Source organism: Pangasianodon hypophthalmus, chromosome 24 (assembly GCF_027358585.1).
Source record: "Pangasianodon hypophthalmus isolate fPanHyp1 chromosome 24, fPanHyp1.pri, whole genome shotgun sequence".
In the NCBI taxonomy this organism is placed as follows: Eukaryota; Metazoa; Chordata; class Actinopteri; order Siluriformes; family Pangasiidae; genus Pangasianodon; species Pangasianodon hypophthalmus.
The window spans coordinates 8,476,863-8,499,349 of record NC_069733.1 but is presented as its reverse complement, the minus strand read 5'-3'; the positions used below and the strand labels follow the sequence as shown (position 1 = coordinate 8,499,349).

The 22,487-nt window shown below is 39.6% G+C and overlaps 1 protein-coding gene across 3 annotated transcripts; it reads left to right on the top strand.

Moving 5' to 3' along the window:
- Nucleotides 1-8,243: 8,243 nt before the first annotated feature.
- fam189a2 (family with sequence similarity 189 member A2) lies at nucleotides 8,244-22,393 on the top strand. Of its 3 annotated transcripts, none has more exons than XM_026931038.3 (11): nucleotides 8,245-8,891; nucleotides 9,830-9,886; nucleotides 12,501-12,611; nucleotides 14,802-14,918; nucleotides 15,058-15,165; nucleotides 15,322-15,452; nucleotides 16,979-17,111; nucleotides 17,296-17,374; nucleotides 20,266-20,403; nucleotides 21,163-21,476; nucleotides 21,968-22,393. In XM_026931038.3, exons 1-11 carry the CDS (start codon nucleotides 8,598-8,600, stop codon nucleotides 22,250-22,252), a joined length of 1,767 nt encoding a protein of 588 aa, XP_026786839.2. In that variant the 5' UTR covers nucleotides 8,245-8,597; the 3' UTR covers nucleotides 22,253-22,393. The 3 variants fall into 3 exon arrangements, with proteins under 3 accessions (XP_053084862.1, XP_026786839.2, XP_026786841.2); XM_026931040.3 differs by having other exon boundaries at nucleotides 8,249-8,891; nucleotides 21,166-21,476; XM_053228887.1 differs by lacking the exon at nucleotides 12,501-12,611 and having other exon boundaries at nucleotides 8,244-8,891.
- The last annotated feature ends 94 nt before the right edge of the window (nucleotides 22,394-22,487 follow it).

The following is a 22,487-nucleotide window of genomic DNA, read 5'->3' as shown; positions in this document are numbered from 1 at the left end:
TTCACTGTTCCTGGTAAGCATTGTTGTTTTATGCATACTGCTGTCCATTTGAATGGATTTGTATTTCTTATCAGAATTCCTTATAAAACTGTTCTCTGCTTTATTTAAAAGCCATTTTTGGTATCATATAAATACAGTGTGAATTTCCTACTGGGATTAATAAAGCTATCTATCTATCTATCTATCTATCTATCTATCTATCTATCTATCTATCTATCTATCTGTAGACATCATGTCATACTGTACACCATATCATACACTGTACATCATGTCATGTACTGTACACTATATTATATACTGTACATCATGTTAAACACTGTACACCACGTCATACACTGTACATCATGTCATATACTGTACACCATATTATATACTGTACATCATGTTAAACACTGTACACCATGTCATACACTGTACATCATGTTAAACACTGTACACCACGTCATACACTGTACATCATGTCATATATTGTACACCATATTATATACTGTACATCATGTTAAACACTGTACACCATGTCATATACTGTACACCATATTATATACTGTACATCATGTTAAACACTGTACACCACGTCATACACTGTACATCATGTCATATATTGTACACCATATTATATACTGTACATCATGTTAAACACTGTACACCATGTCATATACTGTACACCATGTTGTATATACATACTCATTTGGAACAACCCAGACTTTATATGCAACAAAACTCCAATGAAAGGACCACCTGTTTCAAAACAACACATTACTTTCTATCCAAAAATTGATCCAAAAATATATTCATGCACTATGGTCATGCCCACCAGTTCTACACTTCAGGAAAGAAATAACTTCAAAACTAACACAAATTTTTAATTCCATTCCATTATACCCTCTACGCATTTGTATTCTTTGTGACAGGACAGAATTCAACAACCTCGTAGTTCAAGATAAAAAAATCTTTCCCAGTAGATCTAGTTATTGCCAAGAATACCACTTTGTTACACTGGAAACCTGGACCTGAACTCACCACAACAGAATAGTTTAATCTACTCACAGACAATCTATCAACAGAACAAAACTCAAATAATAACCAAATTAATCAATTTAACAAAAAACTTCAGACCATTTCTTCATGCCTTAAAACATTCTGGTGAGTTAATGCCACTATAATAAATAAATATTTTATTGGTATAATAACCAAATATTTATATATACTATATACAGTATAAATAATGGTAAGAGTATAAAAGAGTAGGAAGGTTTTCGCCATTCCTTTTCATCATTATTGTGACCTTCTTGTTTTCTTGCTACATACAGTGGGGTCCAGAGGTCTGAGACCACACTGAAATTCTGGGATTTTTTTTTTTTTTAATTGATAGATAGACAGAAGGTTTAAGAATTTCAAAATATTTAAAACAAAGAAAGTAAATGTTCAATATCTTGAATATTTAGTATTCAAGGTTCTGCACTATTTCTAGGTCTCTAATTAAATGTAAGCAAATTTGTGATATTGATCATGTTAACTGCTTTGTACAAAAGGTCAGATTTTCCTCATGCTTAATCTCTTCTATTGAAGCATGTGTTCAGACAACACTCTGATAGATTCAATATAAAATGGATCATAAGGTTTTGCACAAACTTGTGGCGTCCATGTCAGCTCAAGTGCACACTGTCATTAAAGCAAAAAGGGGACGTAGTGAAAACTCTGAATTTCATGTAAATATTTCATAGATTTTACTTTTCACTGAAGTTGTTGTCAATAATATAATTTTTAATGAAAACTGTTGTATTATATAAGAAAAGAATGCAAAATAGAAGCATTTTTCACTAGTGGTCTCAGACTTTTGGACCCCACTGTATCTCCCTCCTTACTTTCCATTCTTCTCTCCTCTCTCTTCTTCTCTCTTCTCCTCTCGAAGAACAATCCCACACCCACTAAAATAGGATGAATGACTGAAGTCATGGCTGAAGGGTGCAAACTGGAGCCAGAGAACAGTACAGGGTTATGGCTGTTACCCTGCAATTCCCACATGGATGCAACAACGCTGCCTCCTCCGAATAAGACATATGAGCTGGAGAAGGTTCATAAGCCACTGACTTTCATAGTGGTAGAAGCTACTGCAGCAGGACTGCACGCTTGAGCTTTCTACATCAGCCAGACACACTTGAACCAAGCAGAGAACATCTCCTACTAGCTGAAGAGCATTCTCACAGACTTAAGATTCTCATTAAAGCATGGCCCCTCTCAGCAAATCTTGAACTCTGCCTCCTCCTGACTCCTGGGGGAAACACCTGGACAGTGCTGAGCAGAAAAGGCATGAGCAACAGGTGCGTGAGCCGTCCAGAGCCCCAGAGTCTGGCACTAACAGGTTGTGTTGCCCAGAGAACAGTACAGGATTTTACAGACCCTCCTAGTAATTGGGAAGGCACAGCACTGAATGAAGTATCAGAAGAAAGACCTGATAAATGAGCAATGCACACACAATAAAGAGGCCAATCTTTTGCCAACTGGCAAAGCACATTTACCCCCAAACTAACACCTCATCAGTTTTTTTTTTTCCTTTCAATATCTGATTTAATTAACAGAGCAGTATGTGAGCCTATGAGCCAAGCGTTGTGACTCCCTGTACTGTCATTGTAGTACATCTGCGGAAGCAGTGGTCAAATTTCTTATATTGAATATAACAAATTGAAGTTTTATATTTTATATTAAATTTTGATTTTATTTTTTCCTCACATTTCTAATTAAAAAAGACAAAGGAGGAAAAAAGGGATGGGATAATTATGATAACAGAATGACAATTAAAGTTATCTGGAAAAAAAACACCAGGAAGGACTGAAAATTTATAAAGAGCTTCATCTACTACATGTTAGTTTGTGCTCAAGTTGTTTGATCCTTCATCTCTCTCATTCTCTCAAACTGATAATTGAATTAAATCATGGTGGAATGGAGACAAAAAGACCTGACTCAACTCAACAGTTTATGATTAAGAGATGAATATTGGGCTCTTTTCACTTCACTACACTGTAACCTTGATTTTTATGAATCCACAGGCTGCGAAGGATTATCAAAAGTTTTTGGTTGGTTTAGTGATTTAGTGGTTTAATGGTTTAGTGAAAGTAAACATTTCTTTGGCCTTCTCTCTCTGCAGTTTATGCAAAACTGCGTGAAAATTTGGAAAGTTTGAAAGTCAAATGTGTATGAGTAAGCTGGAGGAAGGACACATATGACACACAAGGACACAGATGACGCAGGACTAGTGCTTCATGACTCCTGAAGGACTAGAAAAGTGGAACTAGATATTCTTTGCATATTAATGGCTTACTGTTATGACTTTTTTTAAGGAAGGCTAAGAGGGTCAAACTTTGCTCACTATGGAAGTTCATGGACTTCATAGATCAAGAGCAACAGTGATTTTCTGATGACCCAATGCTTTAGACAAAGCAAACTCATCATCGATGGATCTAGTTTGTTCTACTGGATTTACTTCAGTTTTCACTTGGACTGAATATGTGGTGGAGATTATAATTACTTTGAGAAAACAGTTACACTAAAATCTCAGAGTGTGCAATATTGAGCCCTACGTGGTGCTTGATGGAGGCGATGACATCAGAGGGAAAAAAATTTACATAAAAGATGGCAAGAAAGGATCAGAAGAGCCAATGCCTTGTCCAGAGGTTGTTCAGGAGAAATTTTACCAATTCTCATCAAAAATGTGTTCAAGCAGGTCCTTCGGAAACTTGGGATTCCCTTTATTCGGTGTCTCACAGAGGCTGTCCTGATATGTCAAACAACAGGGATTTCTCCATCTTCAGCAGCTAGGGTGGATTTTTGCCCATCACTCATTTCCAGTGCTGCCAAAAAATTCATCCCTGGCCAAATGGTTTGGTTTTAAGTACCTATGGGCCACTTTTAACCACATGAATAAACATCTACCACTATTTGCTGCCATCCTGGGAAACTGGACAAGAGAACATTTCCAAAATTCTCAGAGCTTTCAACCAGGAATTGATGGACCCAGACTGATGGAAGAAATGCCCAGAATGATGGCTTGCTCATGTGGTTGTCATGTTTCTCTGGACCAAAAGAAGCCATTGCTGCTCTCCTGAGCCCCATGGAGAAGAATGAGAAATCAGACATTAGCACTGCAATGAATCAGGAAATGGAGGCATACAGACCAATTCTTTACAAGTGGAGAACCTCAGAGCAGGCCTCCAGGTCCTTTACAGAACCTGCCAGACTGGACTCTGAAACATCTGGCAGAAGGCAAGCTGGCTTCCAGCATCATTGCAGAGGGTCAACAGAGGGTCATAATGAACTTCCCGGTGGAGGATTTTGGGCTGAGCAGCAGCAGAAACATATCTCAGCTCATATGGCAGGTGATGTACGGCATACTGCTGTGTACAAGGTGGCAGAAAGTCAGTAAATGCAGGATGTCTGCTGCAGGAGAAACAGCAAGAAGATGTAGTGGAATATGACAGGAAGGAAATCCACCTCCATGGTTCCAGCTGTTCTACCGAGATGTGTAGTAACACACCTTCATCTGGACTCACTGTGGGAGGTACTGCAGCATTTGCATCTGTAGGTCATGTTGGAGGGTGTTTAGCATGTCCAAGGTGACCCCCCCCCCCCCCCCCCCCCCCCCCCCCGTGCCCCAAGTCCTCTGGGATGGGCTCCAGGCTCCCCGTGACCTTGTGTAGGAAAAAGCAGTACTGCAAATGGATGGATGAAATGTCTGCAGATAATTGATGTTTTTGAAATAATCCAATTGGACTTTTGGTTCCTGAGAAACAGCTATTTGAAGTTAACTCTGCCCCTTATGGACAGCCATACCCCAATCTTTGCAAACTTCCTCATAATGTTGGCCTGAAGCTGCTTTTCATGTTTTGTATGAATCCATACAACCAGTTTTGCAAATCAAGCCCCAAATGTCAACATGTTTTTATGATAATTGAGGTTTCCGCTATCTTGAGGAGTTTGACACCAATTTTGTGATGATAAGCCAAACATGCTTGGACTAGTTCGCACAAGTAGGTTTTACATATGATGCAAATTAGCTCAAAATAAAACAACAAACAGGTTCCAGCACCTTTGGCGCTAGGATCCCCAAATACAAATCCACACTAACAAAACACAGGCTTCAGTTGACCCATGAGTGAAAGCTGTTTGAGTAAATTAGACTCTGCCTCATAAGAATTGGTTTTATATGTGATGGCCATATTGTTTACAAATGTCAACATGTTTTTATGATAATCGAGGTTTCTGCTATCTTGAGGAGTTTGACACCAATTTTGTGATGATAGGCCAAAAATCCTTGGATCAGTTCGCACAAGTAGGTTTTACATATGATGCAAATTAGCTAAAAAAAAAAAAAAACAACAAACAGGTTCCAGCACCTTTGGCACTAGGATCCCTAAATACAGATCCAGAATAACAAAACACAGGCTTGAGTGGGCACACAGAGGATGAGAAAAACACCAGAATAAACAGATGTCAAAGGTGGGAAAACCAGAAAAGGAAGGTAGGGTTATACACAAAGGTCAGTCTGTAAAATGAAACTCAAGTGACTAGCAAATGGCAAGGCTTCGCACCTAGTTCATGAATGACAAGTTCATGTGTTTTATATACAGTCATAGGAAAAAGAAAAGACACCCTCCTTCAATCCTGTTTTTATTTATCAGGGCCTAAATAACAATTGTGTGGCCCTTCTATAAACAAGCAAATAACTTCAGGTGACAACATAAAATACAACAGATTTCAATATGTAGTATTTTTTTCCCAAAAAGTAAACCAACATTTAGAAACCAGGTAGGAAAAAACAAGTACGACCTTTCTACTTCCACAATCATTAAGAGAGTAATTAGCAGCCAGGTGTTAGTAATGAAATGCACAATTTTAATCAATCATCAAGAAGTGTGATCACCTCTATGAAAGCCTAACTTCTGGCAGTTTGGTGTTTTGGAGCACTCAGTTGTGTGTCTATATCATGCAAAGAAGAAAGGACATCAGCCATGACCTCAAAGAAGCAATTGTTGCTGCTCATCAATATGGGAGGGTTATAAGGCCATTTCTAATCTATTGGAAATTCACCATTATACAGCGAGAAGGACTGTTTACAAATGGAGAGCCTTCAAGACAGACTGCAGTCTTCCCAGAGGCATCCCAGCAAATTCAGTCCAAGGTCAAGATCATTTAATGCTCAGAGATATAAAGAAAAACCCAAGAGCTACATGATGTTACCTACAGGCCTCTGTAAGCACATTAATGAAAAAAGCCTCTTCTCTACAAAAAGAATATGGCAGCATGACTTAATTTTGCAAAATTGCATCTAAACAAACCAGTTTATACCAGAATATTCTTGAGACAAATGTGAGGCCATCTGTCCAGCAGCTTAAGCTGGTCTGAAATTGGGTCATGCAACAGGACAGTGATCCCAAGGACACCAGCGAATTGCCATCTGAAAGGCTAAAGAATAAAATAATCAAGGTGTTGGAATGGCCAAGTCAAAGTGCAGACCTCAGCCACATTGAGTTGCTGTGGCAGGATCTTAAGAGAGCTGTGCATAAATGAATGCCCTCAAACATCAATGAACTGAAGCAATGTTGTAAAGAAAAATGGGCCAAAATTTCTCCAAAATGATGTGAAAGACTGATAAACTCCAGCTCTCGAAGCTGAACCACAGCTGCAAAGATGTCTGCCTCTGCATCTGGGTTGAGGGCATTCTGGGTGTTCTCTTTGGAAATCCCTGATGAGCGAAGGGTCTGGAATGTTTTTAGCTGGTACACAAACACTTGTTTCATAAATACATGATATTATACATGGATTGTAGGTGCAAATTTGAATGTGGGTGGTAATTTAAATCAATTTGACATAGGATTGACTTGTTTATTGATTCTAAAAGCACCAACAGGAAAGTAGTTTGAGTCTTAGGTTGCTTGTTGACAGCCAGACTATCTGTCCAGTTCGCAATTCTGGATGAGGGTGGTGATTTCTGTCTGCCTGCTTTTGTAGTCAAATGGCTTTCTGCAATCTCAAGTGTGCAGATACCCAGGTTTGTTCACTTCTCCTCATCCACTTAATGACAGCTGAGACTTCAGAGGGTTCTCCAGACCAGGGGAATAGAGGTGGTTGGTAACCGAGCATGTACTGAGTGAGGCCAGTAGTGGAATGGATCAGAGAATTCTGCGCATATTTGGCCCATAGGACATATCACTGTACACCATGTTAAACACTGTACAACCTGTTAAACACTGTATGTCATGTGAAACACTACATCATGTGAAACAATATACACCATGTGAAAACTGTACACCCTGTTAAACACTGTACATCATGCTAAACACTGCACACCCTGTTAAACTCTGTACATCACGTGACACACTGTACACCATGATAAACACTGTACACCCTGTTAAACACTGTACAGCATGTTAAACACTGTACAGCATGTTAAACACTGTACACCATGTGAAACCTTGTACACTCTGTTAAACACTGTACAGCATGTTAAACACTGTACAGCATGTTAAACACTGCACATCATGTTAAACACTGTACATCATGTTAAACACTGTACACTCTGGTAAACACTGTACATCACATTAAACACTGTACACCATGTGAAACCTTGTACACTCTGTTAAACACTGTACACCATGTGAAACCTTGTACACTCTGTTAAACACTGTACATCATGTTAAACACTGTACACCATGTTAAATACTGTACACCCTGTGAAACACTGTACACCCTGTGAAACACTGTACATCATGTTAAACACTGTACATCATGTTAAATACTGTACATCATGTTAAACACTGTACACCATGTTAAATACTGTACATCGTGTTAAACACTGTACATCATGTTAAATACTGTACATCATGTTAAACACTGTACACCCTGTGAAACACTGTACATCATGTTAAACACTGTAAATCATGTTAAACACTGTACACCCTGTGAAACACTGTAAATCATGTTAAACACTGTAAATCATGTTAAACACTGTACACCCTGTGAAACACTGTAAATCATGTTAAACACTGTACACCCTGTGAAACACTGTACATCATGTGAAACACTGTACACCCTGTGAAACACTGTACACCATGTTAAACACTGTACATCATGTGAAACACTGTACATCATGTGAAACACTGTAAATCATGTTAAATACTGTACATCATGTTAAATACTGTACACCCTGTGAAACACTGTAAATCATGTGAAATATTGTGCATCATGTTAAATATTGTGCATCATGGTCAAGTAACAACATGAAGCACGCCCACAGCTTATCATTTTACAGTGATGGAGTCCAGGCTTGTGCGCCCCCTCTTCTCTCCCCTCCTCTCCTCTCTTCTCTTCTCCTCCGCCTTTCTTGTCCCAGTGCCCAAAAATGTGAAACGCAATCCGAGCACCAGGTCACAGCGAGTGGCTATTTTAAACTGTAAAAAACTCCGCTTAGCTCGAGAGGAATATGGAAGCAGGAGCAAGCGGACTCTCGGCTGGAATTAAAATAAAATGACGGAACCTCGCTCGTCGTTCCGCGTTTATTCACCGTTTACGTTTTGTGTGATTTTGTTGCTTGCGTGTTTCTCATGTCTCTCCCGGTAGTCCTGCCTGGATCGTGTTGTCGTTTAACCGGGGCTTCTCTCGCCCCTCAGTTCGCCGATCCGTCTCGAAGGAGCCGCTGTATGGCCACAGTTCCGTGGCGGATGCGAGGATCGGAGTCGCGGCTGGTGCCGCCGCTGCTGCCCGCGCGCCCGCTGCTCTCTCTCGGGCTGCTGCAGCTGGTGCTCGGCTGCTCCATGGTGGCTCTCTCGTTCGGGGCTCTCTCCCTCAGCAACTCGCCTCCTGTCCGCAATTCGTGTCCGTTTTGGGCAGGATCATCAGTGAGTGTTCTCCAGGCCTGTTTCTTTCTCAGTATTCAGGGGTGCGCTACTTTTTTACTCGACAGATAAGAGTGTTGTTGAAGTGTTATGAAGTGACCCAGTAGTGTGGGGTGGTGAGGTGGTGTGAGGTAAGGTGGGCTGCTTCTGCTCCACACTGCTCTAAACTGAACATGTTTAAAAAAACATGTGAAATATGTGTCATGTGTCATGTGTCAAGTTTGTCTCATGTGGTGAAACTAAAACTTGTGGTTTTCTGTTTCTTGGGGTATATTGCAAAAGGGCCCAAAGCAGTGCAGGCAGATATGGAGGGGTGGTTTAAAAAAAAAAAAAAAAAAAAGGCTTCCACCATTCTGTCACATCAAAAACATCCAGTGAACACCAGAACACTTACACTGCTCTTATATGTCTATTTGGACACGAATAAACGCAGGAAAACTAACATGTTAATGTCTTCTCAAGATGCTGAACATGACTGATGTGGAAACACTTTCCACTTAATCAAGAATAAGGCAGTGGTTATAATCCTGTCAGGGCAGGAACGTATTCACAATATTAACACAAAAGCGATTTAGAGATTCACTTTGTTTAGGTATAGTGTACTAACTAAAATTCTTTTTGCTGTACTGGATAATAATTGAGAAATGCCATTCTGGCAAATACGCACTTGAGTGCAAATTAGAAACAGGAAGTGGTAGTCAACGCTCCAATAAAAAAAAAAAAAAAAAAAAAAAAAAAAGACCTTTAGATGGGAACTGAGCCTAGTATGTACAAATGTACAAAGCAAGCTGAATGAGTGTGTATAACAGCCCTTCCTAGCACTAGCCCACTGAAGCACAGATTTAACACAATATAAATGAACATGAGACATGATGTAGTTAATCTGTCTATGCACTGACACATAATAATATAGCTGAAAGAGCTGATTTTGTTCTCCACAGGTTATCCTGTCAGGGATTATCGGCCTCACTACATGGAAGCGGCCCATGCTCCTGTTGGTAGGTAGCTAGAGATCCTACTTTCTTTATGTTTAATGTTTTTCATTTGTGGATATTAAGGGGTGTAATCCTATTTAGGGAATTACACCTTCCCTGGTCTATCACATTCTGTGTTTCAAATAAAGTTTAGATTCTGAAGTATAGTGTGAAGTAGAGAACGGTTTATGTGGTCGTGCAGTTTTACAGCCAGCAGTGAACAGATAACATATCTGCTTTCAAAAACACTGCTAATGAAAGATAACATCATTTAAACCAGTTGAAGGATATTGCTTTAGTGTCCAATTTGGTATTTGTGTAATATTCTATGTTACTTCTGAGTATATGTAATTGCCTGTGTTCCCACTGGGAAATATGAATAAAATATACTAAAATGAATGAAACACATTTTCTGAACAAATGAAGTGTAATGCAGTGAACACTAATCTGTTCCATCATGCACAACAGGAACTGATAACAGACAAAACCCAATTTGCTATCAGTGTTGCTGTGTTCTGTTGCCTGGAATTGTAATTGAGTTGAAAATTAAAAAGGCCAGTGCTGGTTAAGTTAGCTATCTAACATCAGCCTGGTTGTTTAAATCGCATGCATTTTTAATGTCATTTCCCTTAAGTACATTTGAATTTAATGAACCCCTATTACAGGAACCTCTTAAATGTGGTATATTCTTTATATTAATCTTTTAGATTAGTACCTTCTATATAAGTATTTAAGTATATTATTATTATATTATTATTATATTATTAACTATATTTACGTTTTAGGCTATAAAATGTGTTTGAGACAGTGTGTCTCTGTGTCATAGATCTAGTTTGTAACCTTTAAGAATGTCCTCATACTGAGGTATCAGTGACAGAAAATCCTCTTTTAACCTCACTCACATGATAAATGCTAGCAAGCCTTCAGTTTAGACAATAATCATTCCACAAGCTGTCTAATTTGTCTCTTCATGTCTCTTTGTGTGGGATCAAAGTCTGTTTCCGACTGTGTGTGTGTGTGTGTGTGTGTGTGTGTGTTGGTATTTTTGCCAGGGGGAACTTTGGAGGTAATCCAGGTTAATGGCGCATTTATGAATAACATGACTGTTGATAAAGTTGAGCCTTTTCTTGCGAATTGAATTGTCAGTGTTTAGGAATCTTTTGAGCTGGAGCTGAGCACTACCATAAAGGCTTTTATAAAGTTATTAATGACAAGTAGTCACAATACTTGCCTTAAGGTTTTGAGTGAATCCGGTCCAGGTAATAATGCCATAGTTGTTATTTATTTCAGTTCGTAGGCTCCTTCCTTTTCATAAAGGGTGCACAGGAGCCATATATTGATGCAACACCTTGATTCGATGTAAGCAGCAGGAGAACAGTCACAGAGCTTCTCTTAATTCTCTTATTTCTTAAATACACAGTGAAGTATGTTCAATATATTGGCGAGTATAAGATATGCATCTTCTGTATGTATTATGCTATAATATATTTTTTTATTATAGCAGTTTCCAAAAGTCAGAGGCCACCACCAATACTTTTCTTTCCTTACAACGAGAGCCAGAGTCAGGTCAGCCAGAAGGTACTAAATTTTTAAGTACTGAAATACTAAAATGTGGACTAGAGCTAGTAACTATAACTATTTGGAGACTATACTTGGACAAGGGAACTAGATAAATTAGAAAACCATGTGCCAAGGCTTAGAGTTGTGTACAGAAGTACCTGCCAAATAAAAGAAAAGCAAGGAGCAGGTGCAAATACTGATCAGACTGGTCAGGAGTGTGGCAGAAAACAGGAGCAACAGGAAGCAAGGAACAATTAGGTAGGAAAGCAGAATGTTTCAGTGACTCATTAAGTATTAGAAAAACAGATATACTGGGAGATTAATCTGTGCCTAAACCACGTTGTTGTTATTGACTCAAAACAGTAAGACATGACAAAAATGAACACTCTGTTAGGAGGTTACATGCTTTGCCATATGAATGAAATAAACTATAATATATATATATCATTATAATGGATCTTTTGATTATATGTCAGAAATTGCACATATAAGTGAAAATTTGATTATAACATAATGAGGAAGTTAAGCTAGTTTTTTTTAATATTTTGTTTTTCATTTAACTCAAAGGGCTTGCTGGATTGGTTCCCCTTTTATTTGACTGAGAGAAAATGCAAAACTGATTGTTGCAGTTCAACAGATCATCAGATTTGTTTTAACAGGTAGCCTAAATCTGATATTTTGTCATATAAGATATATGCAGGAAGAATTGTCCTGTCTGAAAAGAAAGAAATATCACAAGAAATTGTCAAATAGGTTTCAAATCTGATTCAAGTTTCTGGACCTGTGGCAAAGGTTGACCAGTCAGATCAGATTTCCTGTGCTTTGTCATCATTCGGTGTGTGGCCTGTCTTGACCACAACATGGCCAAAACCTGCGGGAAGGCACATCTGTGACGTTACTATAACAACCAATATGGATAAACAAATGTAATTACAGTGTGATCAATTGAATTAGATTTGGACATTTGTCATGTAGATTTGCCCTAATGTGTAAACAAAGCCATAGTATCAGTGGTATTGATTATTGATATCTATCTCTCCCACACCTCACCCTCTGTTTGTCTCTCTCTGCGTATTAGGTGAATCTATTCGTGTTGCTGTCCATGGTGTGTATCCTGCTGAACCTGGCAGGCTTTATCCTCTGCTGTCAGGGAGCTCAGCTGGTGTCCAGCACCATCCACTGTCAGCTGGTGAGAGCTGAGACCTTTAGTGATGCTCTATTGCACAACAAATCATATGCACAACCGCTGAGCCACGCTTTTTTCTGGACAAAAAGGTTTTTTAATGAGAATTTTTACATCAACATACTGATTAAAAGTATAAAAATACGGTTAAATAAGTAGTTAAACTTATTGACCTTAGCGAGGGTTAAAATCTTTATGGCTTCATATCTTAATATCTTAAAATGACAGAATTGTCAGCTAGAACCTCATAATTTCAGAAATATGACAATGTAGGTAAGACATTTTCTACTATATTCATGCTCTGACATTCAAATGGGTCAGAGCAAATGGAGTAGAATAACTAAACCATAACAGAGTCCAAGCCCCAAAATAGAGTGTGAATTTCTATCTGCTTCTTCCTGAAACTGAGCTTTTATAGCTTTGGGCTACTGCATCACCCCCCCCCCCCCCCCTCTCTCGAGTAAAGAAGACTCCTGGCCTTGCCATCTGCTTGTGAATCAGGTGCTCTGTGCACATGTGTTTGGGTTTGGACATTTTCAGTGCCTGAGGTCTGAATCTTAACTGGGTTGCTGTGTCCTTTTCAATGAGACTCTATTGTCCTGGTGCAGTAGCTCTGTTCCACTCTCTTCTTTACTTTATGCAATCTGCGCCAGAGGAATACCTTACAGATCAAGTTTAGTCAAAGGCCTCTCTCTTTATCTCCGTATCTATCTACAATATTTTGTTGTATATATTTAATAATATTCGAACAATATATAATTTAATATAATACTTTATACTTTTATAAGGTCCAGTATGTATTGATGATAGAATATTAATATTTGATTTAACAGGCCCTTGTAAAACAGGCCTTTATACTGTCTATATACATAGAGACCAGTGACAAATGAAAAGAAAAAAACATCACAAAGTGTGTTAGTAAAGTGGCTATCACACAGCGTCAGAACAGCTTCACTGCACCTTGGCACAGATTCTACAAGTCTCTGGAAATGTACTGGACAGATGAGCACCATTCTTCCAAAAGATCTTCCCTCAGTACATGTTATGATGATGGTGGTGAGAGCGCTGTCTAGCACGTCAGTCCACAATCTCCCGTAGTTTTTCAACCGGGTTAAGATCTGGTGACTGTGAAGGCCATAGTGCATGAGTTACATCATTTTCATACTCATTATATAATTCAGTGAGTCTTTGTGCCCTGTGGATGGGGGCGAAGTCATCCATATCAGGATGGAAATGTTTCATTGTAGGATAAAGATGATCAGTCAGAATAACTTCCGTACCGTGAATGCGGCCTTCAGCCTCTTCGATACGTGTTGCGTTGGAAGAAACATCTCGTTTTACATCTGACACTTTGTTTTCCAACGCAACCATTGAGCTCGCCATGTCGATCAGACGAGTGTCAATGTTATCTAACTTTGTTCCAATTTCTGCTCGAAGCGATTTCAGTTCGTTTAAAACTTCAGCTAAGCTATCCATTTGATTAGCTTCCACTTCACTTGGTACACTTGTCGAAGTTTTTACCGCAGTCTTACGCCCTCGAGTAAAGATTTCACACTGTTTAGTTACGGAAGGTTTTGACATATCAATGCCGATGTTGTGCTAAATGATTCGCAGCATATATGAAGGATTTTTATATTAAATTGTGCACGTTTAATCAGAGCCTCTCCATTAAGCTGCCATCCTGGTCCTGGCCACGTGACCCCCCCCCCCCGTCAGAATAACTTCCAGTGATCAAAAGACCCCCACAACATAACAGAGCCGTTGGTTTTCCTTTAATTTGTCCATAGTATAGAACTCTATAAAGGGCATAAATATAAGTGTTTGTTTTTTTAAAATGATGTTCCCCTCATGTCAGCATTGGTTTCCTCCCACCTTCCAAAAACATGCGCATAGGTGGAATGGCTATTGTAAATTGCCCCAGGTATGAATAAGTGTGTGAATGTATCGTATGCATTGTGCCCTACGATGGACTGGTATCCCATTCAGGATGAATTCCTGCCTCGTACCCAGTGTTCCAAGGATAGTCTCTGGATCCACCATGACCCTGATCAGGATACAGTGATTATGGAAGATGTATTATTTAATATCTAATTATTTAGATTATTACACTGAACATTGAAAGATACAGGATTATTACCAGATAACAGATTATGCATGACACACTAATGGTGTGTGTGAATGTCACATGTATTACAGGATGGGAATAGTGATATCTGTAACTGCTGTGCCGAGAGCCCCAGCAAGTGTCAAGACGAGGAGGTGATAAAGATTTATGCAGGACACTCATGTGCGTCGATGAGGGTGCTGCTCAAGGTTCGGGCTCTATCATTAGTAATGCTACATTACTGCTCTGTTCGTCATTAGGGACGGTACATTACTGTAATTTATAGGAAGTTGAAATTTCCTGTGTGGATTTTTACTGTGTTAACTGCTGTATATTCTTTTTTTCCAGAAAGTTCTGTTTGCGCTGTGTGCATTGAATGCGCTGACCACAGTAGTGTGTCTGATTGCAGCTGCACTCAGGTACCTGCAGATCTTCTCCACCAGACGGCCCTGCATGGTAAGAGTCCATACAGCTCAAGTGATTTTTTTTTTTTTTTTTTTGCATTTTGCATGTATACATGTGATGCATGAGGCACATTGTTCACACACACGTGCTAACTCAGGCCTCTTGAGAAAGTGCTGCTATCGATGAAAATGTGTTCATCCCTGGCAGGAAGAGCCACAAAACGTTGCAGAGGAAGAAGAGCAGCCACACATTCCTGACCCTGATGATTTTGTTCCACCCGCACCACCTCCTTCCTACTTTTCCACCTTCTACTCCTACACACCACGGCTGGCTCGCAGGTAACAGACCAGCGGGATCTCACTCCCCAGTCAGCTTGACTGCTTTTAGATCCAGCTGATTTTGATGAAGCCCTGAAGACCTCATGATAAGGCTCATATCCAGGTTTGGGCTTATAAAAATGGGAAACAGTACATTACTGATTGTAAGGAGCAGAAAAATGTAAATTTATTGCATGTTAAAAATAAAACATGATAAATTTCACAGAACATGATAAATACAGTATGTGCTGATTTAAAAATTGCAGACATCTGCAAAACAAATATCATGATAATGATATCGAATGAGATATGTGGATTTGTGAGGCTGTCAGGGAAAACCTGTTTCTGTTACTGAATTTTGGCAAACACTCAAAGAAAAACAGATTTAAGAAACCATAAATATATTTAACCAAAATATCATGGAAAGTTATAAAACTTATAATCTTGCCTAGGCTATCTTCCTGCAAAGATCATGTTGGGTAAAGAGCCAGCTTTACAAGTGCTGTGGTAAAAACAGTCTGCCTAAAGATTTTATCTGATGTGAATTCTGCAGACTTTGTAGGGATAGAAGTCTAATCATTCTTATTTTAGCCAGACAGATTTTGCAACCGATCCTCAGAGGATGTAAATGTACAGAATGCAACAATCAATGTCCATTCAGCCTTCATGACTAAACATAGTGCTACACAACACAGGCACGTGGACACAAAACACAGGCCAAAGGAGCAAAAAAACAGAAAATGAGACACATTGAGAAGGTGTGTGTGTGATTAGAAGGCAAGGGATGCTGATCTTTTTGTAGGTATGTCTTGAAGCAGGAATTGAAGCAAGACAGAATCTAAACAGTAATTTAATTTATTTATATGATGAAGTACAATGAAGTGCAAAAGTTTGCACCCTACATGGTTTCTGGGTGAAAAAAAGAAAACAAGTACCTCTATTTTACAATTGATGTACAAAAAAACTTAAAATAACTAACTAACTAACTAAATAACTAAATAACTAACTAAATAAGGCTACTAATATCTTATCAGGCAATATTTGGTCAGTTTTGGTACTTGGATGTGATGAAGGAACTGTGAAAGGATCTTTGAAACCTGACACAAGTAACCTGAATGTTTTTATAATACATTATAATTAATTAAAATTCTTTGTCCTCAGAGTACGTAAACATTTGCACTTTACTGTACACATTATCTACTGACACAATACACAGCTAGAAATTGTTGCATAACTGTTAAATTTACTCATGCAGATCAATAGAAAAGACACGCTGCACTTGTCTTCCTCCTCTCATAACTTATCCCACACACACACACACACACACACACACTGTGTGTGTGTGGGAGGCTTTTCCAACAAAATAACAAAAACCTCCAAAATGTTCCAAGCTGTGGAACAGACTGAGAGAGCCTAGTAAATGCTGCAATGCGTGAGATGGACCAGTTTCACAAGGCAGATGTACAACCTGGCCATGAGCACCAGGAATTGCTTTCTGCAGATGCTGCCAGAGGTTTTTAGAAACCCCATTCTATCTGTTCCTCCAGGATGTTTGGTGACAGTGTGATCCCACTGCCTCACATATACGGGGCGAGGATTAAAGGCGTGGAGGTTTTCTGTCCCCTCGACCCTCCTCCGCCCTATGAAGCAGTAGCAGCAAGGCAGGCTGAGCCATCACAGGTAAACATGTCTATTCAGTTTGCTACAAATGACGGGATTAGTAGGCAGAAGTATGTGGGTTGCTTTTTTGATGAATTCTAGCTGACCTCTCATTGGTGTCAGCACTTCTCAAGCAGAAGGTGCTGTAGTTTATGTTGGCAGGAGAAGTTAAGCCCACTAACTGACCCTCTATATATATATTTAGGTGCAGGACCCCGAGGTTCAAGTGACAGATCTGACTGAGGGGGTGTCACACTGCTCCGAGACGGACACGGCCAGCGATGGTAAGCAACACCCATTACAACACCATATGCTGTCGGTGTCATTAAAGCATTAAAGGATAAATCCACACTGAACAACTTGCACAGTCTAGGAAATCTAAGTGTGATTTCCTCCCACAGTGAAGGTCAAGTTGTATAGTTACACGGCATAGTGAAACAGACATAAGCCTAATCAATTCAGTCTGTGAACAAAGCTGTCAAATTGTGACAAGTGAAAATGCTTCTATTGTGCAATCTTTTCTAATCTAATACAAAAATTTTCATTACAAATTATATTACTGACAACAACTTGAAATATTTGAAATATTTACATGAATTTTAGAGTTTCTTGGTATGTATTTGGTATGTCCCCTCTATGCTTTAATGACAGTGTACACTCGAGCTGGCGTAGACTCCACAAGTTTGTGCAAAACCTTATGATCCATGTTAGATCAAATCCATCAGAGTGTTGTCTGAACACACGCTTCAATAGAAGAGATTAGGCATGAGGAAAATCTGATCTTTTGAACAAAGCAGTTACATTTAAAATAGGGACCTAGAAATAGTGCAGAATCTTGAATATTAAATATTCAAGATATTGAACATTTACTTTCATTGTTTAAATATTTCAAAATTCTAAAAAAAAAAAGTTCCAAATCTTCAGTGTGGTCTCAGACTTTTGTGGACCCCACTATATACTGGGTGTGTGTGCTTGCCTGCGTGTGTGTGTATATATATATATATATATTTCCAGTTGAGGGCTGGAGATCTTCAACTGTTGGGTAAGTCTGTGCCCATGATAGCCTCAGATTCCTGTTCTTGGCTGACGGGAGTGGAACCTGATGTGGTCTTCTACTGTTGTATCCCTGAGATGCTTTTCTGCTCACCACAGTTGTAAAGAGTGATTATATGAGTTACTATAGCTTTCCTGGCAGCTTGAACCAATCAGCCCATTTTCCTCTGATCTCTCTCATCAGCAAGGTGTTTCCACCCACACAACTGTCACTCACTCAGTGTTTGTTTTTCACACCATTCAGTCTAAACTCTAGAGACTGTTGTGTGTAAAATTCCCAGGAGATCAGCAGTTTCTGAAATACTCAAACCAGCCCATCTGGCACCAACATCCATGCCACAGTTAAAGTCACAGAGATCACACTTTTTCCCCTTTCTGATGTTTGATGTGAACATGAAGCTCTTGACCTGTATCTGCATGATTTTCTGCATTGTGCTGCTGCCACATGATAGGCTGATTAGATAACTGCGTGAATATGCAGGTGTACAGGTGTGCCTATTAAAGTGGATTTTTACAAATTGAATGGTTTGATCTGATCCTGATGAATAGCATGCTACCTGAGTACTTGTTTACTCTTACTCAGGTTTGGGTGACGACTCTTTGTACTTGAGGCACTAACAGCAACTGTACTTCTACTTGAATAAGGTTTTAATTAAACCACCTCAGTGCAAAAAGCCTACTTTTGAGGATTAGGGCGTAACACTATCATGTAACTCGGTTCATGTAATAGTGCTCTTGGGCAGAGATTGCTTATTATAACAGCATGGCTCCTCTGCTCTCGAAATAAGCCGGTGCTATAAGCTCACAGTCACGTCACAGGTTCTTTATGTTACCAGTATCAGCTTCCCATCTCCATGCTCTGGTTTTATGTGTACAGTGGTGCAGACCAATAAACAAATGACCTGCTAAATCCCACAGGAATTAACATGAAACTGCATTTGTCTTTTTTTGAACACACTAAGCACATGCTTCGCTTCCAGTATAGCTCACGAAGCATTTATGGTTCTCTGCTTAGTTTTGACTAGGCAGCATGCCCTATTTATAATCAGTCATCACTGTAAAATTTCAGATGTGTTTATGATTTGTCTGAAAGTTTACTCTGTATGTAAAGCATGGTGTTATTATTAACCCTTTAAACTCCCAGGATACAACAGCAGGCCCAGACTTACATTCTTCACTCTCATAACTACACACCTTTCCTGTTAGATTGACTGTTAAATAATTCATATTCATTACTGAATAATATGTCGGGTTACTTTTTCTCAAATATGATATCACTTTTTCGTATATCACTTTTAACAATAGACATTGTCACAAAGCAGGTTTATAGAAAACCAGATTTAGATTTAGATCCCTAATGCTAAAGCGAGAGGTGACATGAAGAAGAAACCTTGAGAGGAACCAGACTCAAATGGAATAGAATAGCATCCCCTTCTGGGTGACACTGAATATTGGGATTATAAATCATTACTCTTCTACAATTGTATTCTGTTAACTCTAACAGTACTAAGTATGTGGAAATGATAACAGCAGCAGTTCTTAGGTAAAAGTCTATAGTATCCATGCGAGATTATCCACTGAAGCAAAGATGAGATTTGGGAAAAAATGTTTTTTGAAAGTACAAATGTTTAGAGTATCCATGTGGGACCATCCACATGTGCAGAAAGCTCCAAGCAGAAGTAGAGCCTCAGGGTGAATCAGGCAGGTCCAGATGGCGAGTAGAAGTAGAAGTGTGTTAGGATTACATCAGGCAGCATGAATGTATTCCTGAGTCTTTGACACATCCACTTTGAAAAAAATAACATATTTCACCAAAATGACATGGACATTTTTATTAATTTTCTGGACTAGGCTTTCTGTAAAAATCATGATGCATAAGGAGCCAGTACAGACAGTGAGTCTTTCTAAAGATGTCTAAAACCTTACTAGCTAAGTGTGATTTCCTCACAAAGTGAAATTGTTATGTGACATAATGAACTGGACATAAGCCTAATTAATTCAGATACCAGATGTCAAAATGTTCACTTTTGGGAGAAACCAGATTTTAAAAAATGTTTTAACATTATTTGTGGTTGAGAGAATGTTATTTAGTTAATATGAGATGGTGCTTCTTGTCACTCAGACAGGTGTATGCAGACAGCCGTATTGAGTTCCTCACCGCCCTCACAGTCCATCCCAGCCTCGAGCAGCAGAAAGCCACGTAGACAGCGGCACCGCAGGTCCAACAGTGACCCTGTTCTCCTGGACCTGACTGCTAAAGGTACATGAACAACATTAGGGCGTGATGTATATTTTCCACTTATCATTTGTTCTGGAGGAAGTTGAGACCTCAGCTGAGACCTGAGTGCATAGTAGTGAGTCACATTTATGAACACATAACCTGAAGGGTAACGGGTTTGTTGGCAAAGCAGATTAGGACCTATTTTCATTTTGGTTTATCTTTAGTGTGTGTGTCAGTCCCTGACCTCTGACACACACCCACACACACACACTCTGAAAGCACTCACAGTATATCCTGTGCCCCCTCCATATCTGTCAGCAACTTCATTAGAAGTATTTTAAATATAGAGCTGCCACTTTCAGGAACTCTGTGCTGTCTGTGCACTCAAACTTCTGAGGTGTGGATCAATTTGCAGGGGTTTTGACCACAGAGACGCCTATAAATTACAAAGAAAAAATAAGAACCCACAATATATGTCATTGTTCCTGTTCTTCCTCTGCTTTATGACAAGTAACTCCAGGATTTATTAAACCTGATCTTTATTCACATCAGTAATGTAAATGATTAGCATGATACAGAAATTAAACATTTCACTGTACTGAGAAAAGGTGAGTTGATGCTGATTTATAATGAACGTATAAAGTTGTTGAATTCCATCAATATGTGTTTAAAAATGTGACTATGACTCATGCTAGCTGAGCTTCCATTTATGCATAGCAAAGTATTCCTTAAATCTTTTCCAACACAGTGGTTCATTCCTCATTTCTCTCTATTTCACATTTCCCTCCTTTCTCCCAGCAGTAATGAGCTGTGAGGCAGCCACGCAGACAGAAGTAGGTCCTGGGACAGCGGTGGGGTCGGGGCCTGAGACAGTGCATCCGGTTGTCACTCTGCGGCGGGGGAGGGGTCATCGCAGACCACGCCCCTCCTCCATGGTGGATTATCAGAGCTACAGGGACACCAAGCTGCTAGTGGCACGTTTCCTGCAGCAGCAGTCACCGTGTAGCCTGACGCCGGAGGTGCAAGAGCTCATCAACAGCATTAAGAGCGTGCTGCGCTCTGATCAGGAACACATGGAAGAGGCTGTGCGCTGTGCCACCTTCATCCAGCAGGTCACACACACGCCATATTACAACATTCTGTGTGTTCACAGCTCTAACATATGATTGTTTTGTATACTCTGTAACCATAGTTCTCAGAGTGGGGTCCGTGAAGCATAAGCATAAGGGGATAATTTTGTCACAATGATTTGAAATGGTTTAATCCATGCATCAATAATTCAAAAAGAGCTCAGGAACTCAAACCTCAACTTGAATTTTAATAAATAAAAAAAACCTGTTCTGTGAGTGACAAGATCAGAAAAAAGCTCTATAGCTCTAATAAATAGCCAAAATATTAATGTACACATTTAAATAATGATCTTTTTGTTCATAACATGAATCTGTATAGTGGGGGTCCATGCATTGTTTTTTACACTTAAAGTGCTCCCTTTGTGCAAAAAGTTAGAGTACTCCTGCTTTATAATACAGTAGAAAAATATATGAAAGACAGTATAATAGTTATTCCTACTGAGCAGATCCTGAATCTGGTTGTTATTCTGCAGGTGATGAGCGTCTCGGAGAGCGGGCAGGCGCGGGCAACATGTGCCAGACAGACGCAGCCAGACTGCACATCTCACACACTGCCTCTGCGTAAGCGTCCGGGTCTCCTCCACCTGCGCAGCTGTGGAGACCTCAGCACCTTCACCTGGGCAGAGCTGCAGGTCAGTGGGCAGGGCAGACCGAGCTCCCGGGCCAACTCCAGGACGGGCTTTCGGACTGGAACCCGCCGGCTGGCACAGGAGCGCCCGCACAGCCTGATAGGTGTCTCGCAAGAAACCATTATCTAAAAGCTGAAAGATTCTGTTGTGTGTGCTGGAGTCGAGGAATGTCCTGAGTGACGCAAAGCTTATGCGCAAAGATATGTAGAATTTGTGCTTGTTTTTTTTTTTTTTTTTTTGCTTTTCAATTTTCAATTTTTTTTTTTTTTTTTACAAGAAAGTGAGTGTTTGTAGAGTTCTAATACTGATAAGTGTGAGTTTTCTATGTTGTACACAAAGCTGTGGCACAGCTGAGTTCTGCACT